The sequence below is a fragment of the Neofelis nebulosa genome, chromosome 10 (genome assembly GCF_028018385.1).
Source record: "Neofelis nebulosa isolate mNeoNeb1 chromosome 10, mNeoNeb1.pri, whole genome shotgun sequence".
Taxonomy (NCBI): domain Eukaryota; kingdom Metazoa; phylum Chordata; class Mammalia; order Carnivora; family Felidae; genus Neofelis; species Neofelis nebulosa.
The window spans coordinates 33,057,210-33,081,443 of record NC_080791.1 but is presented as its reverse complement, the minus strand read 5'-3'; the positions used below and the strand labels follow the sequence as shown (position 1 = coordinate 33,081,443).

General features: G+C 36.4%; 1 protein-coding gene across 2 annotated transcripts in view; it reads left to right on the top strand.

Annotated features, from left to right (window-relative positions):
* Positions 1-24,234, top strand: part of ARHGAP42 (Rho GTPase activating protein 42) — a 312,428-nt gene that overhangs the window by 95,156 nt on the left and 193,038 nt on the right. For both annotated transcript variants that reach the window (XM_058687389.1, XM_058687388.1), the window contains exon 3: positions 3,875-3,936. In XM_058687389.1, coding sequence (XP_058543372.1) covers positions 3,875-3,936 — 62 coding nt within the window. The remainder of the gene's footprint in view (positions 1-3,874; positions 3,937-24,234) is intronic.

Below are 24,234 nucleotides of genomic sequence, written 5' to 3'. Positions count from 1 at the left end.
GTTGGGAGGAAGCAGACATGCAATTGCTTTTGCATGTTCAAATTTTTCTCCTCAGACATTCTTATTATAACAAACTATTATTGTACTGAGTCTATAAATAGTATTTATATGGGAAACAGACCAGAACACCATTCAAATAAAGCAGGAAACAGCATCATTAATATTTAGACAAGGAGGTACAACATCAAAATGAGAATCTGAGTTTCCTAATTACTTAAAACCAAAATCTGACTTAAGGCAACTGCTCGATTGACTCTTGAAGTAGTAGTTACCTTGGGGAAGCCTGTGGACTTCCAAGGTGTCATGGGATGATGCTCCTGGGACTATTAGGACACTACTCCATGAGGCAGTGGTTGTTGTTTGGGTTGACCAGGTAGAAGGTTCTAGTGTACCCCAGCCAATCTAAATCAAGCTAGACGTGCCTGGGTAGCGCAGTCAGTTGAGTGTCTGACTTAGGCTCATGATCTCATGGTTCATGGGTTTGAGCCCCGTGTCAGGCTCTGTGCTGACAGCTCAGAGCCTGGAACCTACCTCAGATTCTGTCTCCTTCTCTCTCTGTCTCCCCCCACTTGCATTCTGTCTCTCTCTGTCTCTGAAAAATGAACAAACATTAAAAAATTTAAAAAAAGTAAGTCAAGCTACATCTTCATTTATTCTGAAAATACCTGTTGTCAAAAAACAAAACTAAACAGGCTTGTCAGGCTTCTATGTGCTAGATATTTACTTAACTCTGGGAAAATTAGTAAGCGAATTTAGCCTCCTAAAATTTAGGCTAGTAGGAAAATAAAACATTTATAGCATGTGTTATTTTTCATTATTTAAAAAAGTTAAAGATTTTTAATAGGCTTAACAAAAACTATCAATCTCTCATCTTACAAGCCCTCACCACTTAGTTACTCACAGAGATCACTTTGAACTTTTAGCCATTTCTGTTTCTTTCAAGACCATGATTGTCTTGCTACTACTTGACTTTTTCCTCAGTTTTAGATACATTCTTCTCATTTTATACTGTTATGTTTATATCATAGTGACTTTGCACATACTAAAACTGAGTTATTTAATTTATTTTCATGGTGTTACTAAATAACTGTTTTCCCAAGGGTTAGTAATTATCTTTGAATTTTCTTTAAAAGAATTGTAAATTTCCTTTCATTACATTCAGATACATTAGGATATTGATCGGTTCCATTTTTATTCTCCAGAGACATTTCTTGGAGCCTATAACCTATTGCTCCAGTCTAGATGATCCTGTCTGAACCTTTTACGCAATAGTTGTCCTGGAATATCTCTCTGTTGACATGAGAATTTCATTGCTTTCTATGCTATATTGGATACCCTACTTCTAGATTCTATATCCTCTTTTCTTGATTTATTCTCAAGTGTTGTTAGAGTGCCTTATCTAGTATCTTCCCATAAAAGAAGCATATAAGGGTAGTTGTTTTTGTTTTGTTTATTTTTAATTAAAAAGCTTAGGAGGCATTGAGTTTGAAATCTGGGATTAAAGAACTTCTTAAACAGACTTTCAACTACTTTTAATCACCTCTTATTTTCTCCCCTTCAGCAGTACTTGCTGCTTCCAGTTCCTGTAGACCAAACTGATTACCTCTTGTTTTCTTTCTCTGTAGGCATATCTTTCTCTGTAGATAATTCCTTCCATTATCCACATTTTTTTGACATTTTTGTAGGCTCACCAATAGAACTCTTCGGTGGCAATAGATAGTTGCCAGGGTGATGGAATGCTTTCTTTACCCAAAGTACAAAAGTATAGTATGCTGTTATGTACTCCATTTAAAACTTTTTATATATTTGTAAAATGTTTTTCTGTTCAGTTTACTGTTGTCACAAGTGGGTTGTATTGTAGCATTTTATTTTTGAAGAAATTAAAATCTCAAATTTCTAAATTAAAAAAAAGTGTCATGTTTACTCTAAGGTCATTAATGTGTTGGGGCGCCTGGGTGGCTCAGTCGGTTGAGCGGCTGACTTCGGCTCAGGTCATGATCTCGCGGTCCGTGAGTTCAAGCCCCGCGTCGGGCTCTGTGCTGACAACTCGGAGCCTGGAGCCTGTTTCAGATTCTGTGTCTCCCTCTCTCTGACCCTCCCCTGTTCATGCTCTGTCTCTCCCTGTCTCAAAAATAAATAAAGCATTAAAAAAATTAAAAAAAAATGTGTTTATCGGATTAATCTGAGTCTCCCAGATAATTCTTTGATTTCTCTTTTGGCATCTGTGAATAAAATCCAATATGAAGTAATCATAGTGATAGCATTTCAAACCAGCTTAGTTAGTGTAAACCTACTAGTTCTAAAAAGAGGAGTGGAGGGAAAAAAACTTAGATTGTAATTTTAAATTCTTCAATGGAAAATATTCTTTTTCTTAATAAGTTCTGTTATGAGACTCTTGATTTATTTTCCTCACTTATCTACTTTTATTATAGGCTTTATGCCAGACTTATTAGACTTCTGGTCTTATAGAATGTTTTTAATAATTTGTATGGGTGTAGGAAGACATAAGGAGCCTAAAGAATGAAGACGTAGAAGGGAAGGTAAAGCTTACATAGAAGGGCACCTGGGTGGCTCAGTCAGTTAAACTTCAGACTTCAGGTCATTATAACGTGGCTCTGAGGTGATTTGTGAGTTTGAGCCCCACAAAGGGCTCTGTGCTGACAGCTCAGAGCCTGGAGCCTGCTTTGGATTCTGTCTGCCTCTCTCTCTGCCCCTCCCCAGCTCATAGTGTACTCTGTCTCTCACTGTCTCTCAAAAATAAATAAAAACATTAAAATAACCTTAAATGGAAATAATTTTTGCCTTCACCTTACTTGTTTTATTAGTTTTATAATCAAAACATTCCAACTTTAGTTATATTAAGTATAAGGTATAGAAATTGATGTGGATGAATTACTGTCTTACAATTGCCATTTGGGACTATACATTTATAAAGAATACGTTACTGTAATTCTTGACTTACATTTTGGTTTATTCTCCCAGTGTTTCTAGGAGTATTTGATATTTTCTCCAAGCCAGGGCAGTATAGCTTCAGGTAGCTTTCTAAAGCAGTGATTCTTTAGACAGCTATCTGAACTTGTGATGAGAACTGGGTTTTGTACCTACATGATGAATCACTAAATTGTACACCTGAAACTAATATTACATATATTATAATTATTATATTGTATATTCACTAACTGGAATTTAAATAAAAGCTAAAAGAAAAAAGAAAACAGTGCTTCCCAATTTTAATATGCAGACGAACACTTGAGGATCTTATTAAAATGCAGAAACTGAGATGAGGCATTAGTCTGTATTTCTAACAAGCTCCCCAAATGCTGATGCTGGTAGTCCTTCCAGACACACTTACTACCCAGGGTCTAAACTAACTTGATATCTGAGTAATACAGAATAGAGAATCTGGTTTTAAGTATCTGTAACTATTGAGCTTCTAGATAGAAGTCAGTAACAGACTTTGCATTACTGGCTGCTAATAAGTACATCTAAATCGTACTGGATTTATTTCTTCTTAGAGATTTAATATATTCATAATTTGTAGGATTCTGTTTAGAAGCAATCTGAGTCATAAACTTTTATTTATTAATATAAGTTATACATTACATACATATACTGTATTTCCTTAGTATCTTTAAAGAAAAAATGTTATACTCTATATGTGCTAAATTTTAATTTTCAGTACGCAAATATCTGTTATCTATAGCTGTTAGTCATTGAGATCTTATTATGTATAGTGTTCTATGCTTATAGAAACATAAATCCACAGAATATATACATATTTATAACTAGCTTCATTGTAATGTTTATTCCTGTGTAATTAGATATTCACAATGGAAAGTGGTTAATGCCTTTTTTTTTTAAATCTTCTAAATAGCTCAGTCACTAAAGGAATTTGCAAGACTACTCATTGCAGTAGAAGAAGAAAGGAGGAGACTGGTAAGTCCGTTCCCCATTTCTTCAGAATAAAACTTTGTTTGGACATATTGAAAGGAAGACCAGACCTTCTGAATTAGACTTAGCCATACCAGACCCTATATTTGATACATGTACTAAATGTTACAGAAAATATTTCTGTATGATTATGATTATCAATAATTTGATTATGATTATCAATAATTTCTGTATGAGTGTGATTATCAATTATTGCTGATGCTATATACCATTTCTGTTTATTTCAGGTGTAATTTCATCAGGTGTAAATTATATTCATTTTGTTTTCCAGTTAATTCTTTTGAGAATTAAAAATATTGAATTGTCATTAGAAACCCATTCTGAGTAACCTTATAAATAACTTTAGTGTTATAATAAAGATACATTCTAAGTATTAAAGACAATTCCTAAAAGGAGCAAATAATTCTTTCTTAAAAAGGTGACATTTCAGTTGGGTCTTAAAGGCTGGGAGGATTCTGTTTGGCTGGGAAGAGTGGGGAAAACATTTCAGGTTGATGGATTAACTTAATGTGGCAGTATCAGAGGATAGTTACTATAATATATTTATCCATTTACCAATATAATTTTTGTACCCATTTTGTTAAAATTTCTGTGAAGGCCTCTATGACCCTCACTTCCCATTTGTATATGGGAAAATTAGTACATTTCCCACAGGATTGTCATAAAGCATTTGCAGCAGCACATGGCACATAGTAAGTATTGATGGTAATAAAGATGTTGTCTCTTACAGTGAGGGTTCCAGGCTTGTTTAAAATGCCATCTTTATCACTGGCTTCACCATCCTGTTGGGGAATTATGTATACACATATGTATATATGTGCATTAAATGTGCATTAAATGTGGTGTCATTCTGCTAATTGGATAAGGAGAACAGTTTCAGGAGGATGGCCTTGGCACAGGGAATGTTGCCTGAGCTAAGGAAGAATCACACAACCATTACTTGGCAGTCATATAATGAACTTGAGAAGAGGTACTGTATATATTTGTAGAATAAGGCAGATAGTTCTCAGAGAGTATTAGAAGATTGGTAGTTTTGGTCATAAGTAGGGTGTAAGAGGTGGGCTAAAAAGTTTTGGTGTGTGTTACAGAAGAGCAAGATTGCTGGTTTTTGAAAAGGATGAGAGAAACAATGTGGGATTTAGGAGAGATTAATTTGGTGGCCATGTGAAAGATAGATAAGGTGGACTGTCAGGGATGACTATATTTTTTTAGGAAACATCAGCCTACAATGGTCTGGTCCCAGTACAGTGTAATCTGTGCTAGATATATATGAGCCATTATGGGAGACTTACGTCCTTTCTGGGGAGGTCAGAAAAAGCTTTTTGTCTGGAGGGAAGTTTGGAGTCTTAAGACTAAATTGTATACTTTTAAGTACTGTATGCATAATCTTCAGTCCAGTTTCATGAACTATGCAATAGAAGTCCAAGTTTAATGGGGAAATGTGAGTAGGAGGTATCTTATGGCCCAGAGAAGAGCTGATGATGAAAATGGGAAAAAGTGGTTAGGGAGATGTGAAAATAGAGTTTTAAATGGTGTGGAAGCCAGGGGAATATACGATTTAGGGTTGAGTGAGGTTGTTATTCAAATCCTGTGCAAGTACTTCAGGAGAATGATCAATCAGCTAGCATGAATTATTGAAAGAATATGGGAAAGTGTGTTGTAATTTGCAGGAGTGAAAAGAACCAAAGAAATGTAAGGGTAGTTTATAGAAAGAGTTTAGAAAGGCAAGAGCAAGTTATATAAGAGAAAGGGGATTATGGTTAGTGATAATGGGCCATTAATGGTGGACATCATAAATATGTCAAGGAAAGACTAATTACCATGCTTTCATAGATTTTTCTAGCAATACCCAGAGCCATGGATGAGCAGTAAGAATAGTTGGGAGGCCAGATTCAAGGGGTGGGCACAGAAGATGTCCTGGATTACAGGGACATGGATTTGTATAATATGAAAATGGGTCTTGACTGAGTATGGCAATAACTGAGGCAAGAGGTTATTGATGGCCTTAGAAAGCAGAGGGCAAGCATGACTACTTCACTATGTTGACAGTTCACTAGCAATAAAAGAAATTCTGAGACCAGGAAGTTGTGATCAGGAGTAGGAGTTGAAATATGCTGAACTTAGCAGTGGAGTTGGTCCAGATAGTGATGAAGTTAAGATGTGGCTAAACAGGAAGACAGACTTTAGGAATCTAGAAGGCTAAGCTTAGAGGTTTGGATGTTTTATGAGCAGAATCTTGAGGTCATGCAAGATGGTGACTGAAGAAAGGACAAAGACCAACAAGAAAAAGTGGCTGAGGAATGTGGTAGAATGTCTTATAGGCAGTGGAAATGGAGATTGAAACACCAGCTGTTAGTGTTTCAGAGGTCTTCATTTCTGCCTTGAGCCATATTTCTCATGTTGGGGCAAGGAGGAAATTCTGCGTTCATGAGTGAAGTCGCATTGCAGGTTTTGATTGCTTTACCTATTGTTTTAGAGAAGTTCTGACATAAAGAATGCAAAATAATGAAAAAAAATCTACAGATAAAATCCTAATGGATTGCATGCCCAAAAAAGATTATGTAATTATAATTATTAAACACACAAATCTAAGTATTGAAATAAACACTTTCAGTTATATGATGCTACTACAATTGAAGGTATATCTGTTAGCAGATTATGTGCAAAGATGTGCTGAAGAATTTATTTTATTTTTTTATTAAAAATGTTTTTTTAAATGCTTACTTATTTTTTGAGATAGAGAAAGCACAAGCAGGGGAGGGGCAGAGAGAAAGAGAGACAGAATCTGAAGCAGGCTCCAGGCTCTGAGCTGTCAGCACAGAGCCTGACGTGGGGCTTGAAGTCATGGACTGGGAGAGCATGAACTGAGTCGAAGTTGGACTCTTAACCAACTGAGCCACCCGGGTGAAGAATTTCTTTTAAAAATTATTACTTCATTTAGGAAGAAGAATATTTTAAGTGTACTAAAAGTATAAAGGAGTTCTGTAATTGATACAGTCATTTAATTGTTTTTTTATGATAAGTCGTGATTTATTTTATATTAATTGAATTTGGCCACAACTTAAATATGTTAGAACAGTGACTAAAAAATAAAATCACAAGATGATAGAAGACACCTAACGGTTTACATTCTCTTGTTTCCAGTGATTTACTGTACTTAGTAAGATGAATACAACATCTAGGTAATCTAAAGGCTGTTTGCAGGGGCTCCTTGGTGGCTCAGTCAGTTAAGCATCCAATTTCAGTGCAGGTCATGATCTCACGGCCCATGAGTTTGAGCCCCCGCATTGGGCTCTGTGCTGACAGCTTAGAGTCTGGAGCCTGCTTTGGAATCTGTGTCTCCGTCTCTCTTTGCCCACCCCCCACTCATGCTCTGTCTCTCTCATTCTTTCAAAAATAAATGAACATTAACAACAACAACAACAACAACAACAACAACAACAGCAAAGTCTGTTTGCAGAAAAAAAGCCCAAAGAAGTACAGATTTTTTTTTTTTTTTAATAAATGGGACTCTTCTTAGTTCCTTACTAACTCGAAGTATTGAGTTAAAAATATCTGCCAAAGCCAACTAAAAATGCAGTTTTAATGCAACAAAAAAAGTGACTCGGAGATGGAAATATCCATTTCAGAAACTTTTGAGAATATACTTTATCCTGTCTCATACTTCTTACCGGAAAAATAGGCTTCCATGATGCAGTATTTTTCAGTATGTTAACTGACATCTGCCATCACGTGGCTACGCAGGAACAGCCTTTTAATGACACAAATAGAAGAAGTAATTTAATAGCCCTTTGTAATGGCCTAAGTAAAATGCCTATTTACTTATAGTGAGGTTACTGTTATTGATTAGTGACACGGGCTCTTTTTTTTTTTTTAAGTGCATCTTTATTGGAAGTGTTAAAATTTTTCCCCGTAGAATGTAGCACTTTAATGATTAGAGATGTCCTAGATCATAGGTCCTATTTTGAGGACTCTGAGCCTGTCTCCAGTGCAAGGAGGGGCATTTAAGCCATATAAACTTCATGGTAAGGTCTCTTCAGTTTTCATACCACCACAGGAACTGCTGTATTTACTTCAGATGACAGCTAACTTGGCTGTGCAAACACTACTACTTTAGTCCAGGCTGTTATACCAAGAGAACATCCTAGCATGAAATGTTCATTGAAGCCTTATTGGTATTGAAATTCTGAATTTGACTCTTTGCCTTAAGGCCTTTGGACTTGACATTCCCTCTATCTGTATCCCTGGAATTATACTCTACTTATCATTCTTTCCTTCTCAGTATTCACTCTCATGTTCTCTGTTCTCTATCCCCACTGGCTTTCTTTCTACTCCTCTTAATGGTCTCTACAAGCTTCTTATGGACTTAGACCTTTGTATTGTCCTTTACTCTTCCTTGAACAGCCTTCCTCTGCCTTGTCCTGATTCATATCCTCTCAAGACTGGTTCCATCTTTTCATTCACATTTGAGCCCATATACTCCTCTGGAGGCTGTACTTTCCATACAGCTTGAATTAGTCCCCTTTAATCCTTGTGTATTGTGACAGAAATACCTGCTGTGATGCACTCTGCATTCTACTGGGCAGACATTAAACACATTATTTCTGATGGTGGTAAGTGCTAAAAAGAAAAATAGTGCATTTGGTCAAAGATACTGCCACTTACTGAGATGAAGAAGGTGAGGGGGAGAAAATAGTTAAAATTTGAATCTACTTAGATGCCTACTGGATATCTAAGTAGATGTGTCTAGGGAGCATCTGGATATATGAGTCTGGAGTTCAGGGGAACATATAAATTTTGAAGTTGTCAACCTGTAGAGGGAATTTAAAGCTTTGGGAATGTATGAGATCACCGGATCTATGAGTGTGTAGACAGAAGAGAAAAGGTAGGAGGATTGAGCCCTGAGGTGCCTTGAGTCCAGACTTTGGTCAGATAAGGTAGAATCAACAAAGGAGATTTAGATCAATAGGAGAACCAGGAGGAAGCTGTTTGGACAGCTTGCTCAAAGTCCCATTTATTCACATGGCTGTAATAGAAATGTGGGATGATAATAAATAGAAATGTATAGTATGTGGACCCAGTGGCTGCAGGGGTCTTCAGGCTGGAGGGTCTCCTATGTTTCTCCTCTCTCCCTTACCCTGGGCTCCTTATGTTCTGGGTACTCTGAGTCCCTTTGACGAATATGGAGTGTGTGTGTAGCAATACAGATTTTTTTTCCTTAGCTGTATCTTTGTCACCAAATGAGGAAGCCATAGCTTCAGAATATTTTAGCCAATGTTTATCTTGAAGAATTTGTACAAATGAACTTATTTCTTAGTGTTTTCATTTTGATTAACATAAGAAACTTATTATTTTTTTTCCTTTTAACCATTAGCATCCACAACATTCACATTTGACCTGTGTTAAGTTACAGAGTTTGTTTTAGGTTTCCCAGGATTTATATTCTTTCTATTCACTGTTCCAATCAGTCTTTTTAATCCTTGTGTAATGGAAGTATTTTCCTGAAGTGGGCTAGGTGTCTGGGTATTACTTTACACAAAAAAATCATGAGGGTCTGGGAGGGGAAATTTATAACCTTAAGAGTCATTTCATTTATAAGAGTATTTAAAGCCTCTGTATTCCTTTCTTACATTTTTTAAAAGTTTAAGCAACCCAACATAAGGATTAATAGGGGGTAAAATCAAAACTGGTCTTTCTCTCTTTATGTTCTAACAAAATTAGATATTTATTAAAAAAGGAAAAAAATATGTCAGTAATGTGAATTACTTGGTTATTAATACAAGATTTTGAGCTGTTATGAGTCTCAAGATATTTAAAAAAATATGTGATGCTTAATACTTCAGACACTTGTCATATGTGGCTATTGAGCCCCTGAAATGTGTTAGTTATTATGTGGTTTGCATTATATTTCTATTGGGAAGCACTGCTATAGATAATAGCTGACCTGGAGTGTTTTCAGGGTACCAGGTACTGCTACAATTACTTTATATTTTTAACTAATCTGTACAGAACCCTCTGAGGTGTATGCTATTAATATACCCATTTTAAAGAAGAGCAAACTCAAAGACACATAACTAATAAGTGGTACTGTGGGGATTTAAACCCCATCTGTTGGGGGGGCGCCTGGGTGGCTCGGTCGGTTAAGCGTCCGACTTCGGCTCAGGTCATGATCTCGCAGTCCATGAGTTCGAGCCCCGCGTCGGGCTCTGTGCTGACAGCTCAGAGCCTGGAGCCTGTTTCAGATTCTGTGTCTCCCTCTCTCTGACCCTCCCCCGTTCATGCTCTGTCTCTCTCTGTCTCAAAAATAAATAAACGTTAAAAAAAATAAACCCCATCTGTTGGGTTCCAGAGCCTTCACATAATCCATAATGTTAAAAACTAAGATTATTTAATTAAAAATTGCATAATAGGGGCGCCTGGGTGGCGCAGTCGGTTAAGCGTCCGACTTCAGCCAGGTCACGATCTCGCGGTCCGTGAGTTCGAGCCCCGCGTCGGGCTTTGGGCTGATGGCTCGGAGCCTGGAGCCTGTTTCCGATTCTGTGTCTCCCTCTCTCTCTGCCCCTCCCCCGTTCATGCTCTGTCTCTCTCTGTCCCAAAAATAAATAAAAAACGTTGAAAAAAAATTAAAAAAAAAAAATTGCATAATAACAATAGCAAATATGTATTGTTAATATAATATGTGAGAGGCTCTGGTGTTTTAGGCCTATTATTTTAATGTCTTACAAAATTTAGGGAAGAAGACAGGCATTATATACTTTGAAATTGGATTAATTTTCAAAGTTTTCATCATATTTAAAGAGGCATGTATTTCAGCACAACCTCAATCCATCAATCAGTTGACATTTCCCACATCATGTTTTGGCATGTGGGAGCCAAAAATATGCCATAAACCAATTTATACCCCATCCCCCAACTTCACTACCAGTAACCCCATGCTCATCACCATCTTTGAGTTAAGGATTCATGAAATTTGAGAATGTTTTAAATATCGAAAATTGCATGTCCTTATTTCTCTTGATTAAAGATGATTTCCTTTATTTGCCCTTTTGTCATAAATTTTGTAGTGGCTAGTTAACACATACACAAAAAGAAAAGGTGGTTGTTGAGAGTTATCACAGCTTCATATTAACCATTTCTCAGGTTGTTTGACTTATTTTTAGTTCATTAGACAAGAAATAAGCTTTCTTTGAGTAAAATTCATTAGTTTACTCTGAAGGACTTGAATAGGGTAATTGCTAGAATTTCAGAAAATACTTAACAGTGTTCATAATTGGGAATTATGTCTTTTGATTTTAAACTGAAAAAGATGTGGGACACTTAACAACTGGAAATGTCTGTCAAAATTCTAAAACTTTCTCTTAATAGGTATAATACAGTGGTCAGACAGTGAAGCCTACCCTGGCAGGCTGCTTTTTAGCAATTTTGCTGCTGTTGACATTTCTACGCCAGAGAATAAGAAAGGGGAATAAAAAAGATAAATCTGACAGTTGATGGTTGCGTTCCTTATTAGGTCTTGAAAAAGAATACTTGGAAAGATGGTTGTATTTTCCTTAGTAAAATTAAGGTTTCTATGCTGTTAGAAGTATTGCTGGCATGGCTAGCAGTCAGCAAAATTAACTGGTGCAAATTTAAAAGTGTATTTGTATTTTGATGTATCAGTTTCACTAATACCTGGATATGATTTGTGAGTGTGTGTGTGTGATTGATGCCATTTCCACAGCTGGTATTTCATGGGTATATATCAAATTTCTAGATTGAAAGATTTACAAATGAATGCATGATTCTAAGTATCCAGTCTTTATATTTTTCTGTTTCCCAAGGTCCCTTTATTTTCTTAAGATTAAAACCTTGACTGTATGGTAGGATTTAAAAGAAAACTTTTCCACCAGACAGTGGTATTTTAACAATTAATTTGAAATAAGATACTTGAATAAAAAACTTACATGTTTTTTGCTTTTTTTTTCTGTCCAAATATAAGCTGAAATTGAAGATTAACTTTTTGGTTTTGTTACTTTGGCATGACTCTTTGGGTGTGAAGGTTTCTGTTGCTTAAGGCTGTCACTGTCCACATGAGCTGCAGTAGCTTGCTGCTGGACATAGTGCCTGCACTACCCATCTCTGTCCTTCCATCTCCCATCTCCAGTTCTTGCATCTTCCTGCCTCTGCCTTTTATCCCAGTTGTATAGCTTTCTTTACTTTGGAATCTTACCATTCCACATCATTGAAATACTTCTATTTTTTACCTTTGCATTTTCAAAAATACCTTTACTCTAATGTTGGCCATTGTTTTTCAGGATGTGCTAATCTTTATTATATTTATAAACCATGTTCTGATTTTTTTAATAGGAAGTACAGAGATACTTTGATATTATAAAAGATAAAAAATATATAAAGTCATTGTGTAACTATCCCACCAAAGTTCTTTAAGACCTATATGGGGCATTTTATTTTAAAGGGCAGAGAAAATAAGTAGACATAATGTAGACTAGAAAAACATTAGTAAAAGATATCATGAAGAGAAATTTAAATAATGTATCAAAGCTAATGGTTGGAAAATATCAGGTGACAAACCAACGAGATACTCAGAAATAAGAGATGGAGGTATTCTTCAGTGAGAATGTTTTTGTCCTTGTTTGTAATTAAACCATAGTCATAGTGTTCATGTACTACCAAAGAAGTTACAAATTTAATTACAACCAGGAGAAAAGAGAATGAAAGCTTTTTCTTAAAATTTTGAGGTAATTATAAATTCGCATATAATTATTAAGAGTAATATAGGAATCCTGTGTATTCTTTACCCAGTTTCTCCTTTTGGTAACATTGTATAACAGTAAGTATAAAAGCTTATTAATATTTTACTTTAAGTTATAATACTGATTAAAAATAAGAAATTATTCAGAAACTTGCCATTTGTCTTAGAACCAGAATTCATAATTGAAACACAAAAGTCCAACTGTTAGTGGATTCTTACCAAGATGCCTTGTGTTATTTCACATTGCTATTTCTTATTTGTGTGTCACTCATGACATTCATTTGCAAGGCAAACAGACAATTGATGGGGAAGACTGTGGGGTATCTCATTTATCTGTGGGCAACACCATGTTGCATGTGATATTCTGGAGCAGCTAGAATCATAGACTCTGAGGCCTCTATGAGGCTTTTTGCCTTTCATTTGCTTGTCAGCTTTATTCTCTTAGTTAGCTTCTTCCACAAGGTGAGTACTAAACATTGCCACTATACCTTGTCGAAGTTCTGTCTGGAGCGGGCCTGTCCAGTTTCCCATGGTAAACTAAAAAACAAAACAAAACAAAACAAAACTTTAAAATGAGCTCTGATTGGCCCAGCCCAGGTCACTTAAAGACCCTTGACCCAAGACTAAGGGAACAGAGTATGTTGCATGTGTTCCTCTGAATATCAGGACTATTTTCAGAAACAAGGGAATTATTGTGATTTGGAAATTACCCAACTCTTGTATATTACAGCATAGTAATGGCCTTAAGAAATTTCCAGTTAACACTGTCATGTGAACACAATACTATGGCAGTGAATTGTTTCTGAAATTTTACAGGAGTTAGAAAACGCAGTGTTCATTCATCCAAACGTTAGAAACATTCACTTTAAAAATCAGGAAATAGAGGAGGATGTACACTATTCTTGCTTAAATTCTATATTATTTTTGAAGGCCCAAGCCTGTGGAGTAAAATAAAACCAAGGGCATATAACAGCTAAGAGTTAATTTTGTTTATTTCATTGTATCATTTCTTGATGTTATTATCCCCACATAGAAAATTCTAAATCTATAGAGAACTTATTAGAAATGAGAGTCTGTCTAGGTTGATAATTATAAATTAGATTGTTGTACACCATCACACATTCTCACATTTCAACAAAAGAACAAGCTACTTAAGAATAACTCAGCAAAAGATGTGCGGACTTTTGTGTATAAAATTACAAAGCTTTATTTTAAGATATTAGAGGAGAACTAGATAGAAAAAAAATACAGTGAGTCAGTTAAAAAGAATGGTTTTAGACAACTATGCTAGACAAGAGACCAGAGAATTTACTGTAACAACCCAGCTTACAGAAATTTGATTAACTAGTTACTAGTGTAGTGGTAAACCACAGGCTGCTCCTAAAGATAGTATATTTCCTTTTTTCATTTGGAAAATGTGGTCACCCTATGAAGACCTCGCTTTAACCATATTTCCATATTTTGGCCAGTCTTTTGGATCTTTACGATAATTTCAGCAATACAAACACTGTTTGAAAAACTGAGGTATTCTTCATTTGTATAAACCATATCTATTTCTGGTGACAGAAAAGTGCTCTACATAGCAATTACTGTATTTCTGTTTAAGTCTCTCATGTCAAAATAAAATATCCCCACTGATCTGGAACTTTTCATTCTCTTCACTTTATATTTCACCCACAGTGTAATTTCTGCTCACCACATATAACAATACTACTTAAGCAATGAAAATAAAATGCATTTTCCATAGTCAGCATGAAACCAGAGTGCAAAGTTGGGAAAGTCTTAATTCCAGTGAATTGTTGACATCAAGGAAAGCCCTAAGCTCCTCATGATTTTGTTTTGTTTCATTTACAAATGAAGAATGGTCTGCATTTCCCAAAGTGTGAAATGGATGCCTTCAATAGTGTATTAGATATTAAGTATTTTATGAATGGACATCTTACATTTTAGTAGTTCCATATTTATTTTAATGTGTATTGGATAAAGAACAACTCTGGATTTAACATAAACTAATGCTTGGGAGGGAGCTTAGTAAAAGAAGTGGATCAGTTTATAAAATGCGGGACATGAATGTGGCCAAAATCATGGAAGTGGTATGTGAGGGAGTGAAATTTGGGAATCCATGGAGTAGGTGTGATATATATGCTTTAAATGTCTTTGGTTTGGTTGTCTTCTGTTACTGTATACTCTGTTAAACATTGTCAACAGCTACCTCCAAGTTCACTACCTCATTTGTGGAGATTATATTAAAAAAAAAAAACAAAACTATTCCCCAAAACTATCTGATTTCTTTTTAGTTTCTTCTGAAAGAATAAGCATTCATATAGTAAACACATTAATGATAGGTTAAGCAAGATTATGAAAGATTGAAGCTCTCAATTGTACAATTGAGGTACCTTTATAGCAAAGCAAGTATAGACCAGTATGCATAGGATAGTTTCATTTTTATTTACAAAACAAGATGTGTAACTTTCTACATTGCTATCTTTCCCAACTATTTTAGTAATTTACTCATATATTACTCTTCTCCAGGAGCCAAAATAGAGTTGTGGGCAAAAGATTCCTGTCTTCTAGTTGGCAGAGACAGACATACCAAATAAGTGAGTCAGTAATAGAGTACTTACTACTCTGGAACTCTGGAAAAAGGAAGATAAAGGAGGATATGTTTTAATGTGTTTTAATGGTGTGTTTTAATGATGTTAAGTGTGTAATTGGAGTATAGGTATGATTTAATGTAGGATGGTCAGGGAAGGCCTCAGTGATTAGTGTCATTGAAGCAGAGACCAGACAAAAGAAAGAACAGTTAATCCTCTAATGGGAGGTCTCTGATAAAAGTGCTTTTTAAAAAATTTATTTAATACATTTTTTAAGTTTATTTCTTTGTTTTTGAGAGAGAGCAAGTGGAGAGGGGCAGAGATAGAGGGGGACAGAGGATCTGAAGCAGACTCTGTGCTGATAGCAGTGAGCCCAAAGTAGGGCTTGAACTCACAAACCATGAGATCATGACCTGAGATGAAGTGGGATGCTAAACCCACTGAGCTACCCAGGCGCCTCTATTTGTTTATTTTGAGAGAGAGAGAAAGTGGGGGGAGGGGAAGAGAGAAAATCCCAGGCAAGCTTTGCCCTGTCAGTGCAGACCCAGGGATTGATCTCACAAAGCCTGAGATCATTACTTGAGCTGAAACCAGGAGGTGGATGCTTAACTGACTGAGCCACCCAGGCACCCCAGAAGTGCTTTTAAAGTAGCTCATGCAAGGGGCACCTGGGTGTCTCAGTTGGTTAAGCATCCGACTTTAGCTCAGGTCATGATCTCAGGGTTAGTGAGTTCTAGCCCTGCATCGGGCTCTGTGCTGACAGCTCAGAGCCTGGAGCCTGCTTTGGATCCTGTGTCTCCCTCGCTGTCTGCCCCTCCCTTGCTCATGCTCTCTCTCTATCTCTCAAAAATAAATAAACATTAAAAAAATTAAAAAAAAATAAAGTAGCTCACACAACTCAATAGAAAGTGCAAAGACCGTGAGGTTGGAGAGTGTTTTGTGGGTATTTAAAGAACAGCAAAGAAGCCAACGTGGTTAAATCTCATGAGCAAATGGGGAAGTGGAAGAGGTGAAGCAAGATAGGGTGGAGTGATGGGGGATGTGAAGAGTCTGTAGGGCGCTGCAAGAAACTGGACTTTTGCTCTGAGGAAGGTTCTTTCAGAAAATGGGTGGCATGGACTGATACAGGATTACCCTGACTGTTGTGTTATATACAGCATAGAGGACAAGGCTGAATACTTATCTCCTAACTGGAGATATGAGTCAGGATGCTATTTTAGTTATTTCATTAGGTAAGAGTCCATGGTGACTTGCACCAGGATGAAAGTGGTAGAAGTGATCAGATTCTGGGCTTTTTTTATAGTTGATATCAGTAGGATTTGCTGATTGATTAAATATGGATTGTGGAAGAGATGAGGCAGCTATGCTTCATAGGAATGGTTTCTCTACCTTGGCAGTGTTGACATTTGGAGCCAGTTAAATCTTTGTTAGGGACTTCTGTCCCTGTGCGTTGTAGCATGTTTAGTGATATCCCTGGCCTCTACACTCTTCATGTATCCCTCACCACCCTTCCCCCCCCCCCCCCCACCAAGTTATAACAACCAAACATGTCTTCAGACATTTTGTCCCTTAGAGGGCAAAGTCGACCTGCCGAAAACCACTTATCTCAGGCTTTTGTCCTGATAGGGATCCTCAGATGGAATGGTCATGGTGGGGGACAGGTATGTGTGGTGGGTATTCTCAAGAATTTCATTTCAGACATTTTAAACATTAGACAGTCAGCTGGAGCTTTCAGGAGAAGTCAGTGCTATAAAAGAAATGTGGAGACCATCAATTTATAAGTGGTATTTAAATTCACTTTTGAGGTTAGATGAGATTATGATGAGAGAAAGAATAAGTAAAGTGATGAGATTCAATTGACAAAATTATAACTATGTAAAGAATTTTGAGTTAATGATTCCATGAAGAGAATACCTATGAGTAACATTAATATTAACAGCTTTGTGTTTTTCAAAAATTGGGGCAAAATACACATTATTTAATTTACCATCTTACCCATTTTTTAAGTGTACAGTTTAGTAAGTATACTCATTATTTTGCAGCCCATCTCCAGAACTTTATCATCTTGCAAAAGTGAAACCCTGTGCCCATTAAACAACTCCCCAATTCCCCTCCCCTCAAGCCCTAGCTTCCACCTTTCTACTTTCCTATTTCTATTAGTTTGCTACTCTAGATACTTCATGTAAGTGGAATCACACAGTATTTGTCTTTTTGTGACTGGCTTTTTTCATTTAGCATAATGTCCTCAAGGTTTATCCATGTTGTAGCATGTGTCAGAATTTCTTTCCTTTTTAAAACTGGATACTAATTCTGTGTGTATGTGTGTATCTCACATTTTGTTTATCTGTCCATCTGATGATGGATACTTGGGTTGTTTGCGCCTTTTTGGCTATGGTGAATAATGCTGCTATGAATGTGGTTGTGTAAATATCTCTTTGATACCCTGCTTTCAATCCCTTTTAATCTTTTGAGGAACCATCATGCTGTTTCCCATAGCAGCAGCACAATTTTACATTCCCACCGACAGTGCACAAGGTTCCAGTTTCTCTTCATCCTACCTAACATCTACCCTAACACTTTTGTTTCCTTATTTTTTGATAGAAGCCATCCTAATGGGTGTGACAGCTTTGGAGTTTAAGTTTGTTTTTAGATATGGTTGGGGTGGGTAAGGATATATATGCTTTATATCCATGAATTTAAAAGGTTAACAGGCAATGAATGTTTTAAAGTAACAGGAAACTGTTTCAGAATACACTGATGAAGAACATACTTTATGGTAGGGGAGAAAATGTCAAAACATCAACCTTTTTTTAATATGTGTTCTAAGTTGTTAAATGACCAAGAACAATGATTGTAGTGGGAACAAGAGTGTAATCTAAAGTATGTTTATACAATGGATAATTCAGTCATTTGAAGGTTCATTATTTTAACTGGAAAGATTTAGGTAACAGTAATTTTCTTTACCTTTTATTATTTATAGACAGATGTTTAAAATGTTGCACTGCCAGCTCCAGAAAATGAGAATAGTTTGATATTTTCATGCAAACTTCTCTTTGTTTTGTAACTGAAGCTTGAAAGGAGGTAAGATGAGACACACTGGGGGATGATAAAACTGGGAGTTTAGGCAGCTTCACAGGGTCTGATCATTGCCTGATTGAGCATGTGGTAACATGTAGAAGGCTAGGCTTAGGACAAAAGAAAGATAAAGTCTACAAAGGCAGTAACTATTGCACAACACTGGCAGATTTCCACACTGTCAAAGCCTCAGGATGTCTGTCTCATCAAAAGTCAATCAGGCAGTGGGTAGATGTGGGCCTGACACATCCACATTTACAGCTGGAAGAGAGTAGGTAGGGATTCTCAACCTGGGACTGTTGACACATTGGGCAAAGTAACTCCTCATTGTGGAGGACTGTCTTGTGCATTGTATGATGTTCAGCATCTCTGTCTTCTACCCACTAAATACTGGTAGGAGACCCCTGCCTCAGTGCTCCCAGTGTGATAAGCCAAAATGTCTCTAGATACTGCTTGATATCCCCAACTGAGAACCCCTGGACCCATGTGTTTACTGAGGGTCCATTTCTAATGAAGCTGATAGGGTGTCCATTAACATTATCGTTAACATTAATGTATCATTAACATTAATGTATGCCCATTAACATACAGTTGATTGGGGGTTCTGATTGGTCTTCTAGACTTAATAAGGTCTCCGAGAAGAGGTGGCTTCTTTAATAATTCATGCTGTTTTTAATAAGTTGAAGTTAAGGAAATGGTTGCTGAATTTAATTTAGGTGAAGTCTGTTTGCATATTAACTAATGTTGCTTAACCTCTTCTGCATGTCAGACACTGTGTTAAGTACCTCTGCATTCTCTTATTTAATACTCACATCTACTATACGAGCTAAGTTCTATTATCTTACTTTTATAAATGGAAACACTGAAGCCTACCTATATTTATAAGTGGCAGAACTGAAAAACCAACTTGTATCCAGAAGTACAGCTCTAAATCACACACTACTGGACTGGTTTTCCAGTTGTCTTCATCACCAACAATGCACAGGGCATTGCATGAGGTCTTTGGTTAATGAGTACTGATAGTTCATGGAACCAAACCAATATTATAACCCACCTGTCTGTAGGAATGTCCTCAGAATTCCAGCTTGGCATGTCATTTATTGCTTTCAAGTAATTTCATAAGTTGTAAACCATTCATTTTGGCTTCAGTAGGCTTAGAAAAGGTCTAGCATGGGGAGACCATAGGAAAAGGGAATTATATTGCTTGAAAAAGGCTAAGAATGCCCTCTGATTTACCCCTTAATGTGCTCCTGTCTGTTCCTCCATCCTCCTTCCTCTAGAGTTATCTGATTCACTATAATTTTGTTAGCTTCTTGGCCAGACCAGGGCCAGCATGTGTAAGTGCAGTCGCCTATTAACCCATAATTCATCCATTATCCTTGTCATCTGATGGCCTGTGTGCTATGACGGATATCATAGGGAATGAGTAAGAGAAGTGTCCTCTCCTGATATGCTGAGTTATTGGTGGAGATGTATATAAATAGCATCGGTGATGCACTAACTGATGGAAGCTAGAAAAGCTGCACAGGTAAAGTGTTAGGGAATTCAGAGGGAGAAATTACTTTTAGTTGGAAGGATGTGGAAAGGCTTTGTGGATGAGATAGCATTTGTACCAGGTCTTAAATGATATATACCATTAACAACATGTAGAAATGTCAAGTGACAGAAATGAAGTATAGGGAGAAAAGAACTGTTTGAGCTTCCTGTTCCTCGGGTGAGTGTTGGAAAATGTATTCCTCCAACAGGATAAAATTAATTGTGCTTTTGTAAATTAGAGCTTGTTTGTAAACAGGAAAATCCAAGGCTGACTGCTAAGTCCTATGTGCTATGGTTCAAGTTCAAGATGCTATGTTTCTTTGGTTTGTAGGAAGTTTTGTCTGGTTGGGAATATCTGAAACAGCTGAGCCTTGATTGTTTGGTAGGATTTCAGCCAGACCATATACAGGTGGCAGAGAAAGCATTGTGATAGGAAAGAGAACATGAGTAAATATAGGGAGATGTGAAAACATGTGTGGCTTTAGGGGGAAAAACTTGGTTTGTATGATAAGAGAAGATGAAAAAAAAAAATCCATATTATGGAAAACTTAGAGGTTAGGTAAGGAGTTTGGACGTAGTTTAGAAGGCAATCGAGCTTATAGAAGTGTTTTCAGGTTATGTCAGTCATCACAGCTGGAGGACCTAGATTGTCATTCCCTCAAAAGTGGGGCTTTGATTCAGTTTTGCATTCACAACATTTAGCAAGGGATCTGGATTAATAAATACATATTGAATAAATCCAGTTTATTGGTAGTGGTATAAGGCTACTGTATTACTGCTGAGGGGAAATAAGGTCCTAAATGATAATTCTACTAGTAGAAATGGAAAGGTAGAAATGGAAGCAAGGGGTGTGTGGAAATAGAATGGATGGGGCAACACCTGATTGTGTGGGAGTAAAGGGCAGCAGAGATGAAAGTGGTGGACATAGTAGTAAGTTACTGTGAGAAGGAGGATGCTGGTGCATGCAGTGGGAATACTGAATGGGAGAGAGTGGGAACATGTGTTGAGTTTAGCTTGAGATATTTTAGGAGAGGCAGCATATCATAATGGTTGAAAACACAGAATGTGAGTGAAATCAGTGGATCTGCCTCTCATTAGCTATATGTGGTCTTAGGCACATTCAGTTTCCCCATTAATAATAGGATAACAACCCTTTCCACTGTAGGGTTGTTATGGGGAGTCAGCTGAATTAATATTTGTAAAAGCTCTTAGAACTGTGCTGCTAACATTAAGGGTATATAATTATTTTTTAAATAAAATCAAATTACTATGGAGCTTTTCAAGTCTGTATCCAAATACAGAATAATGAAGGGGATTAAGGTTGGAAAATGAATAGCTTGATTTTCAAGCCAGTGAGCTACTTTTTTCCCTCTGATATTCAGGAATTCTTGATTTCATATTTAAGAATTCTTGATTTCACATTCAGAGATTCTTGATTTCATATTCAGGAATTCTTGATTTCATATTCAATAATTCTTGATTTAAGAATATTCCCTTTGAGTTTTAGTAGCACAGTACCACTTTTCCATCCTTAGAATTTTCCTTTTATTTATTTTTTTGAATGTTAACATTTGGATATTTTTATATGACTTCTCAAATTTTTATTGACGGTTTTTGTTGCAGGATCCTTACCTATTAGTACTGCCATAATTCTTTGTGGCAGTAGATGTGAAAAAGTACTGTAAGCCACAATAAAGTCTTGAGTTTCATATTCACATTGGTAGTTCCTAGACAGCACTTGCTAATTGACAAAGAAGTGTGACTTTAACTTATTTTCCCTAATTTTGCAGGTATCTCTTAAGTTTTACAGATCCCTCATTGTCTCATTTAACATTAGATGATTAGGGAGTTCCAAAGTGGGTAGAGTTAGGCTAGGGTAAGCCAGAAACAGTTAAGACCAAAGTCACACTGTGATGTCCTTATGGCGTTTCAAGGCTGCATGGCCAATATTTGCCAAGTTACTAAGTGATGTCAGTTGGTATTCTGCTCTGTAGAGGGACTCTTGAATGTTCTTTGCTGCCATTTGTGATGTTACTGAAAGAAAAAGAAAGCATCTATTTATAGTTCTTTGGAAAGGTTTAAAGAAGCTTTAAAAAGATGAAAAGAAACTTGAACTCAAATCATTCTTTAAGAATACTATCTCCATTTTAAGAAGGGAAAAAAATTGTTAAATGATTATTATAGCTAGTGAATCAGTTTGTGCTAAGTTAAATTGATGATAGTATTTTAGTTTTATTTTAATCTATCCGTATCCATAATAGACTGGAACTGAGCATAGTTTGATGTTTTTTCAGTAGGTAGAGATTTAGAGTAGTTTCTTTATCAGTTTTGTAATTTATTGCTGGTTACATCTTCAGTTTTGAAATATGAATATAGCTGTTAATTTCAGTATTGGTCCAGTGCATAAAGTTCATTTTATGATTTCCAGGAATATGTTGTAACACATGTACCTATGTCTATGTTTTGGAACAGAACTATTTTTGATTAACCATCAATGATTAGGTGTTTTTTTTTGTTTGTTTGTTTTTTGTTTGTTTGTTTGTTTTTGTTTGTTTTTTCTAATTCAGTGTTTTCCTTTCCAGCTCTCTGGAGACATGTAGGAAAAGGATCTTAGTTAGCCTTGGGGTAAGGCTTACTGTCTTCTGTAGAAAAGCCCAATGTAAACATGAAATATTTAAAAAACACTGATTTGTTGAACCATGATAGAAGTACAAAAAAGGGGATCTTAGAGGTGGCGAGAGATGGGTATGAAATGAAATACTCAGACCTTGTGGCAACCTGAACTAGGTAGGATTTGGTTTGAAAAGAGAAGTTGATTCTAGGCTCTTTCAGGTGGGAGGAGCCAAGGTCCTGAGTAAGCAGGGAACCTATTGTTATATAGTAAAGAGATTTGTCTCCGGGGGCAAAGTGAGGGCAAGGGAAAGAAATGGGAACTGTGATTAAAGCAAGCCTTCTTTGTTATGTAGTTTGGAAATGCTATCTCCCAGTTTCCAGATAATTGAGTTTCAAGTGCTGGTAAGCTCTTGAGGGAAAGGAGAAGGAGCTTGACTTTTGGCAGCTTGTTCAAAATGATGAAGAATCATCCCATTGTTCTATCAGTAGGAGTAAAATGTGGCTGTAAAATAGTGCTTGTGCGCCTAGACACGGTATATTCGTTACCCTACCCCCTCAAAAAAAAAAAAAAAAAAGGTAAAAAGTAAAAGAAAACCAAAGAGGCAGCAGACATCTTCTCTATTTTATTGCCTTTTTCAAAACTCAACTTAGTTGTCTTTTTCACTAATTTCTTTTTCTCTCTGTTTTTAAAATGTTCTTTATTTTGAGAGAGAGAGAGAGAGAGAGAGAGAGAGAGAGAGAGAGAGAGAGAGAGGCGCGGAGGGACAAGAGAGAGGGAGAAAGAAAGAATGCCAAGCAGAGTGCACACCGTCTTTGCAGAGCCCGACATGGTCTCGATTTCACCAACAGCTTAACTGACTCAGCTACCCAGGCACCCAATTTCTTTTTCTACTTAATACTCGCTTCCTATATGTTTACATTTCCTTTTGATGTACTTTGAAGCAACACTTTATTATAATGGAAACATCTTGAGCAATGTGTCTATGTATTCATTCTTATTTTACCTTAATCAAAACCACATTCTTCAGTGGTAAATGATGGATTTATTTCTAGTAACTTTAGATTTAAATCATTTCTGCAGCAGAAATTGTATTTTTCTCCTTGTTTATTAATCTAGATAGATACTGCTATCAATGTGAACACTCAGGGACTGTCCTTGAAGTATAGAAATGTATGAATAAAACATTCATTTGTGTGAAGTTGTTTTACCATTTGCCGAGGGGTAATACTTCCACAGGACTGAGGTAGGATCAAAATCTCTGTCTAGAGGGTGGCATTTGATACTCGTGGAGTTGAAGACACAATTCCCTACTTACACAGAACACAAATGTTTTCAGTAATTTGGCTTTGGAATAAAACTTGGAATTTCCTTGAAGTATAACCTTAACTCAGTTTCAGTTCACTTATAAATTTTAGGGTGTATCTTTAGAATTAGGAATTTCTGATGGTTGAATATTTCTCAGTGTTTTTTGACATTTACTTTTCTAACATCATTGCCTAGATACATTTCTGTTGAGTCATTGGTGGGTTGTAGGGGTGGGTGGTGGGGTAGGTACATCAAGTTTTTAGTCTCCTGTTATAATAGTAATAAGTAAAGCTGATTATTATTATTTTCAGTGTCGTTTCCCACAATTCCGTTGCTTTTCATGTTAAAACAGAATAAAACAGTAGTTAATTGTATCTTCCAAATTTCCTTCTGAAAACTCTTCATCC